A 7,807-nucleotide genomic window follows, 5' to 3' on the forward strand; every position below is an offset into this window, starting at 1 on the left:
ATGTTCAAAAAAGCTGGTATAAATTTATAAAAGCATAACAATAAAGTCAGCTAACAAACCAATTAATTCAAGCCAAAATCAAATAAGCGACAAAAACAAAAATGTATCCGAAAAACCTGCAAAATAGGCCAAAAGGCACACCAGCTTGCTCACGATACCGGTGTCATACAAGCAATAGACGCATGCATACTTTAACCCTATTCCTCAGTTGTCTGTGCGCTCTTGCCGTGCTAGTGACGCCCGCTTATGCACTGGCCAACTGTCCGAGTAGTTGTCAGTGTGATGACGATACGCTGGTGGTGCGTTGCGGCGAAGGTACACTCGATGTGCTACCCATCACACTAAATCCCTTCATACAGCGTCTGGTGATACAAAGCAACAAAATCAAAACGATCGATTCATCGCTGCAGTTCTATGCAGAGTTGTTGTTTCTCGATCTTTCCTACAACGATTTGGTCACATTGCCACAACGTACATTCCAGTTTCAACGTAAACTCCAAGAGCTACATCTAAATCACAACAAGATCGGACAAATCAGCAATATGACCTTTGTGGGCTTAACCGTATTGACGGTGCTTAACTTGCGTGGCAATCTGCTGGCAGAGCTCGAGCAGGGCACTTTTGCGAAAATGTCAAAAATAGAGGAACTAAATTTGGGACAGAACCGCATCAATCGCATCGATCCGCACGCCTTCGATGGTTTGGTGAATCTTCGTACACTTTACTTGGATGATAATACATTGACTACAGTGCCAGCGCCCAGCATTTTCAAAGCAATGCCAAACTTAGCTGAGCTCTATTTGGGTACAAATTCTTTTACGTCCATACAAGCCAATGCTTTTATCGATCTAAAGGGCTTGACACGTTTGGATTTGCGTGGTGCTGGGCTGCACAATATTTCTGCTGAGGCCTTGAAGGGGCCGGACGGTTTGCGATACCTGGATCTGGCTGATAATCGCTTACAGGTGGTGCCTACCAATGCGCTTAGCCACTTAGAGCGGTTAGAAGAGCTACTACTCGGGCAAAACGATTTTGAGGTGATTGGCAGCGGCGCCTTTTCCGGCCTTAAGCAGTTACGCAAGCTTGAAATCACAGGTGCTCAGCGGCTGCGAAGCGTACAAAATGGCGCCTTCAACGCCAACACCAACCTCGAACACTTGAATCTCTCATCCAATAAAATGTTGCAAGAAGTGCAGGAAAATGCATTAGGTGGGCTGCCACACTTGCGTCACGTCATACTCAAGGAAAACGATCTGCGCACCCTAGCTGAGGGCCTAGTACCTTGGTCCGATCTGCAAACACTCGATCTCTCCGACAACCCCATTGTGTGCGACTGTCAAGTGCTCTGGCTACGCAATCTGCTCGTGTCGAAGAACTCGTCTAATGATAAGTTGGTCGGGGTAATGTGCGCCTACCCGGAACCCATGCGTAAGGAACCGCTATCGCAGCTCTCGCCCGCCATGCTCGGCTGCTCGCACAGCGATTCAAAGCAGCAGGCGCTGATTGTTGTGGTTGTCGTCGTCACCACTGCCACCATAACTGGGCTATCGCTGCTAATTTACGGCTGCCGGCGGCGCATCCGCGAAACGCTCAAAGGCGGCTGGGGCAATTCAGCGTTGGGTCGCAAGGAACGCGAATATCAAAAAACCTGCTCCGACGAGGAGTACATGACACGGCAGCAGCATTCCTGCAGCCTGAGTATACAGCCAACGATCCCATACACCAGCAGCAGCGGTTACAATATGCACCAGACGCAGCCGTATATGGGCTCACGGCCCATACCCGTCACCGAACTATAGCTAGAAGCACCACCCCCACCTCCACATCGAGGTTGGGGTACCTCGACGGCTTCGGTGAATACAAGCAATGGTCCAACAACGACCACCACTAACACCCTACAACAATTGCAAGTACCGAACGGTGTGCACGCCAATGGTGCGCTACCCGCCGAACTACAATCGCCCTTCGTGCAGCTCAGCCAAATACACATGATGACCAACAACAACACCACCAGCCTCATCAACAGCAATTCAAACAACAAGCTGCCAAATGGTAAGGCACCACCACCGCCACCACACGCGCATGCGCTCTCCTCGTTGCCACGCTTTGGCAGCACCACAAGCAGCGCACGTCGTGAACCGTCAGCCAGCGTCAGCGCCGAGAGCTCACTTTCAAATGAGCCACCCTACAGCCAGCAACTTGCCAATCAGAATGGACAACGCGCCACCACCAACGCCGATCGTTACATACGCCTCACACAGGATCATTTCAATCACAACAATGGCCCATACGGCAGCATTGGCAGCGGCGGAAAACATGGCAATCATGCCAATACGCTAGGTGCTGAACGTTCGCCACGTGAAAGTGAAAGTAACTACATACACAATAATTCACATTATTCGCTGCCGTTGGATCATGCGCTCACAGCTACTACAGCAACGCCACCGCCACCACCACCGCCAGCGTTGCCCATGCGCAATGGACAGCTAATTAATAACAACAGCAACGGCACTGGCGCACAGCGGCAAGCAGCATACAATAACAACAGCTGCAGTAATGGTTATGCTACGATAGGTGGAGGAGGCGGCAGCAATCATTTTGGCGGCGGCGGTGGTGGTGGTGTTGTGGCAATTGGAGTTGGCGGCGGAAATAATAACAACAACAATGGTAGTTTACGACGCTGTCACTGATATACGCTCAAGGGCGATTGGTGTGGCACAAGCCGCAGCGCCTATTACGAGAAATTCGATTATGCATACGAACATCCGGCTGCGACGGCGAATAGGAACAGCTTCGAGATGTGCACGTTTGTGAGGCCATAAAGGGTGGGGATGGTGGATAGAAGAGTAGGTGGGGAGAGTTGAGAGAAGAGAAGGAGAGCAAGAGAGTTACTGAGGACTAGAGGTTTACGCCGACAGGCTTTGCGGCGGCGGCGTGGTCAACTTCAAAAATAATCGGCGGCGGCGGCGACGCCGGCGCGTCTGGAAACGCCGGCGCTACTGCCCATAAGGTAGATTCCAAAGAGCCATGAAGCTTCTAATCTTATCATGTCATCAGATTATAATTCTATTTAATTCATTCATTGACTGCTGCCGAACAGAAGAAAGTCTATATAGTACATACATTAGGTTTACCATCGAAAATGCTTTTTTTGAAAATTTAAAGACCCAACCCCCTAATTTGATTCGTTTTTATGAGAAATATTATTGCCTATTTTTATAGATTTTTTAAAGGCCATTTAGAGGTCGCGGCCTGTCGATTTAGGTCAGAAACTACGATTTTCTAGATTCATGAGTTTTTGAATGACTATTTTTGATTGAATTTCAAAGAATTTTTTAAAATTAGACCATCGATAATTTCCACAATTTGAAAATATGTAGTACTAACGTACAAAAAAACGATTTTCGATGGGCACCCTAATATACATACATCTCTATGTACTCTGCAAATCCGTATGTACTATTTCAATTTAAAGAAATAAAAAAATTTAAAGGTTAAGTTATTGGGGTAATTTATGTCGCTATCAATAAATTTTTGCAATAAGCTTATCAACCGTTATGTTAAATTACGGAGTTCTTAGGATTTTTTGCGGGTTATATATTGAAAATAAGATTGGCCTACTTTTTTCCAAAAGTTTAACCCATCAACTCCCACCAGAACGGGTCTTTTTGACCCACTGTTTGAAAAATGGCTTATAAATGGTTAAAATTTCCACTAATATATTAAGCGCCAAATTTTTCTAAGGAGAGCAGAATGTAATGCAAAATAATAGTAATTTTTACCAAAAAAGGGGACTTTAATTCTGTGTAGAAAATATTGCGATGCGCGAGAGCAAAACCTTCCTGGGGTTTGACCACTACATAGGAATACTAACGTAATTTTTACACAGCCACCTATTTCTTGTATACGTCTGTGGGACCCCAGAATAAAGTAATTTACGAATGTAAAAATTAGCAAAAAAAGTGTTTGCTTTTTATTAAAATTCTGTTTAAAATGTTAAAAAAAAACACAGGAAAATCACTAGTCTTTGTTTTATCTCCAATAAATGAGGAGTTAGATGCAATAAGGGCGCTTCTGTTAAAACAGCTTTCTGAGATATTGGCGTTAAAGTATAACTTTCTTGTTGATGTAGTATATAAAAAAGTAGTATTGTTGTAGTATTAAAAAAAAATTTCTACTGCGGAAAAAATCGTCAGATTACCAGTATTCGACCCTAATTTAACTGTAATAAACGCTTTCGATCGAAAAGCGTGTCACATATGTTTTTTTCTGAGTTACGCTTTTTTTTTAATGTTCAGTGGCCCAAGTTATGCAAAAAAAAAACCCTTTTAAAAATGTAATTTTCATTTCGTAAAATAGTGTTTTTATACGAGTAGTATTTAGTTCCTTCAAACGATGTATTTCAATGTGCATACAATATGAAAATTTTGTACAAAATTCCTTAGGCGCCGAACGCCGCCGCCGCGCCGATATTTTCGTAACTCGGCGGCGGCGCGTGTGAAATGACAAAGAACGGCGGCGGCGGCGGCGTGGCCCGGCGGCGTATACCTCTACTGAGGACTAACGAGCAAGAGACTAACAATAAAGAAAGTTTGATTAGACCCGAAAACTATAAGAAAAAGTAGTAGCCAAAGTAGTAAAGCGTAAAGTGTGGTATAGTGAAAAACTCGTAACATTTACCAGGCTTTCAGTAGGAGCTATAATAAAATTCTAGAAGACTCAGAAAAATATTTTACTACTGGCTCTCAAGCCGACTACTGCGACTAGGTATAGAAAAATATCACAAAAGAGGTTTAGCCGGATACATATACTAATACACTGTCGAGAAATTGAATGGTCTTTGCGCAAAAAAAGGGAAATATGAGCTAATGGCGTAAATCTTTACTGCGTAGAAAGTAATTGTCCGCTTATTTTGTATGGGTGCATCAGAAGCTATCTTACAATATTTTCAAGTGATATCCGTAAGCAGTTTCGGTCAGACTTTAAAAAAGCTTTTGGGTGAGAGACTTTCTATAAGTCCGATAATGATTAAACCCTTGAGCGCTTTGAGGAAAATATTCTGACCACAGTGAGACAGGGCACTTTTGTGAACTGATAAAATAATAAAATAGTTTGTACAGAAACAAGTTGGCATTCAGACGAAGGAAAGAAAAAAAACGCTTATTCAATATTTTTTACGATTTGCTTATAACTGAGAGTGCATTCACACATAAAGCCGAGCGGCGCCGAGCGAAGCAAGGTGGAATATGGCTAAGCTGTTGGTGCTCACACTGAACGAAGTTTTTCTGATGGACTCGGTTGCAATGATACCACAAAAATGGCCCTCAATGAAAAGCGTAAAAGTATTTGCTCAATTTTATTCAAAATATTGGTTGTAAAATTTGTTTTTCTTGGAATATTTTGATCTCATTTTTGCATCAGCGTTAAGAAGCTAAAAAATTAAATAGAAAATTCAAAATCAAAAACTGCTCAAAAACGTTTCTGAAAAAGCTTGCTGTATGAGCACTGTCATATAGCTAAAGCAATTTGAAAGCTTCACTCATCTCGAAACAGCTCGCTTGCTGTGTGAATGTACCCTTAGAAACTGAAACTGGGCATACAGAGTAAAAGATCTCTCTGGTCGCCTCTGGTCGCCTCTGATATAAAATCCGTAGAAGTAAATTCAACAGCTTTCTTCGCCCTAGTTGCTCTGCTACATTACTTGCTCTGAGTTTTACATTACCTATTAGTATTTTATAGTGTTTTATTTTCTACGCATAAGTTTTGGCCTTTTATATAAGTAGTCTTGCTTTGCATTGCCCTGAACCCTAAGAAAATGTTCCGCTCTTTATATGAGAATGAAACAAAAAATATGATACTCCATCACAAGTTCATTTATAGAACTTAATAGAACTCAATATTTCACTTGCACTGTGGGTATTTAATTAATTTCATAGGAAAGCCCTTATTTCGGATACGAAAAACTATTTTATTTTTACAAGCGTAAATTAAAAATTAACCGTTCAACTCTCACCCTCGCCCGGATCAAAAGAACACGACGCCCTGTGAAAGAGCTGAGAAAAGAACATGAAAATTTGACGGCACTTTGCCCTGAGCAGAATAAGTGCAGCCTTTTTTTCGAGAAAATAAAACGCGATTAGTATCCACGCATTTCATGTTACGACCATCTTAAAACTATGATCACATATCAAAATTATCTCAATCAAATCTCATTTTTTACTCACGCCGTTTATTAAAAATTCCTTTACAAACCTCTCTTCCTTGCTAGCGTCCATTTTTGTTTACTTTTACATCTGGCATTTCTGCTCTTCTTCGCAAAAATAATCGATAAAACTTGGTTGGACACCGAAAAGTTATCGGTTAAATCTGAGATTATTTTATAATTACAGATTAACAAGGGACGAATTTTGTATGGCAAATCTCTTTTGCTAATTACAGATTAGGGTGTTAAGCTCGAAAATGAGGATAATCTACTTATATGTGAACCTAGTATAATACAGACATGTTTGAAGTTTTGACTTACTTCTTGCGCTCATATCGAATTTAGAGCTTTGCTGGGCTTCGAGATTTATAGTAGAATTTTATGATAAATATTTTTGTGACACATTTTAACCACGTTTTATATGTAAGTTTTAAGCTTTGCCCCGAAGAGAGAAAAAAGGCACATCTACTGAGTAGTTAGAGGGTTAAAATGTTCCAAAAAAATTCTGTATCTAAAATATAAGCATTACAAGTCTTTCTATGCCAATTCATCATAAAGTTGTGTAGGTTTAGAAGTTTTTGCGATAGTAACTACATTTTTTGGACTGTCAAAAAAGTTTATGACTTGAATGCAAATAATACCTTAGCAAACACATTCCGTTTTACATGCAAAAATTTCTTCTTTGAAATTCTTCTTTTTGTATGGCACTTTAACTTCCTAGGCGAGTTTGGCCCAGCTCAGTAAACCATGCCTGTCGTTTTTCTTCTGTGCCAACTGACGCTAATTGGGAAGGCGCCAAGTACTTCTCCGTTTGGTCTTTCCAACGCAGAGAAGATCCAACGTCTGCGGTGGCGTTTGCATAAGACTTAATGCATACACCACCACATTTGAATAGCTCAGCTGGCAGGCAGTCAGCACCCGTGGCTTTGTTTCTTTTTTGTTTTTTTTTTCAGCCGCGGAGTTGCTTCTCGTACCCCGCCATAGCCGGGTGGCGGTACTTCGTCTCCGTCTTCTTCGACAGGGTGCTCGAGTTCAGCTCCTTGGCTGGTTTCAGCGTTATTACCACTCAAAATGGTGGAAAAATATTTCCTCCATAATTTAAGCATTCTCTGAACATCGGAAAATATGTAGGTCGCCGTAATTGTTCTTACAGAAATATTAACTGGTCTCGGAAGTCGCCTAACTTTTCTTTAGAAGTGTTTTTAAAATTTCTAAATTAATTAAGAAGTGCTCCCAAAAATCTACACTAAATTATGTCAACTAAAAATGGTGGCTCGTTTGTTGGTGAACGCATTTTCAGTTTGCCCCATACCATAAATTATATTTGCTATTACCCAGAATACCGACCACTGAGATAATGCATAAACTTTTTTCGTAATTTTTTCTTCTTCGAATTATATGTGAAAAAATATTTCCAGTAGCGAAAACCCTCCCTTGACTATCCGACTTATTATGAGCATCACCAGCCGCCCTTATTAAATTGAATTAAATTCAATTCCGTCGCAGCCGATTTTCGTCGTACGCGGTTCCGTGTGCGTTAACCCTTATGGCTTTGTTATCGATTTCCGTAACAAAAAAAGTAGGCAACTGTTTTCGTGATTAGTT

General features: G+C 41.5%; 2 protein-coding genes across 2 annotated transcripts; both read left to right on the forward strand.

The window, feature by feature from the left end:
- Positions 1-6: 6 nt before the first annotated feature.
- Positions 7-1,808, forward strand: LOC108377757 (chondroadherin-like protein). The gene has a single exon (XM_017634031.1). The coding sequence runs from the start codon at positions 102-104 to the stop codon at positions 1,797-1,799; it is 1,698 nt and encodes a 565-aa protein (XP_017489520.1). The 5' UTR covers positions 7-101; the 3' UTR covers positions 1,800-1,808.
- Positions 1,809-1,962: 154 nt separating this feature from the next.
- Positions 1,963-2,895, forward strand: LOC108377758 (uncharacterized protein DDB_G0283357-like). The gene has a single exon (XM_017634032.1). It carries the CDS (start codon positions 1,989-1,991, stop codon positions 2,688-2,690), a length of 702 nt encoding a protein of 233 aa, XP_017489521.1. The 5' UTR covers positions 1,963-1,988; the 3' UTR covers positions 2,691-2,895.
- Positions 2,896-7,807: the final 4,912 nt, after the last annotated feature.

The sequence above is a fragment of the Rhagoletis zephyria genome, unplaced genomic scaffold, assembly GCF_001687245.7.
Source record: "Rhagoletis zephyria isolate East Lansing unplaced genomic scaffold, Rhagoletis_zephyria_1.1 Rzeph_scaffold_12643, whole genome shotgun sequence".
Classification (NCBI taxonomy): Eukaryota; Metazoa; Arthropoda; class Insecta; order Diptera; family Tephritidae; genus Rhagoletis; species Rhagoletis zephyria.

What these genes read in the sequence shown, in the direction of transcription:
- LOC108377757 (XM_017634031.1), top strand. Translation starts at nt 102, where the DNA reads ATGTATCCGAAAAACCTGCAAAATAGGCCAAAAGGCACACCAGCTTGC.
- LOC108377758 (XM_017634032.1), top strand. Translation starts at nt 1,989, where the DNA reads ATGATGACCAACAACAACACCACCAGCCTCATCAACAGCAATTCAAAC.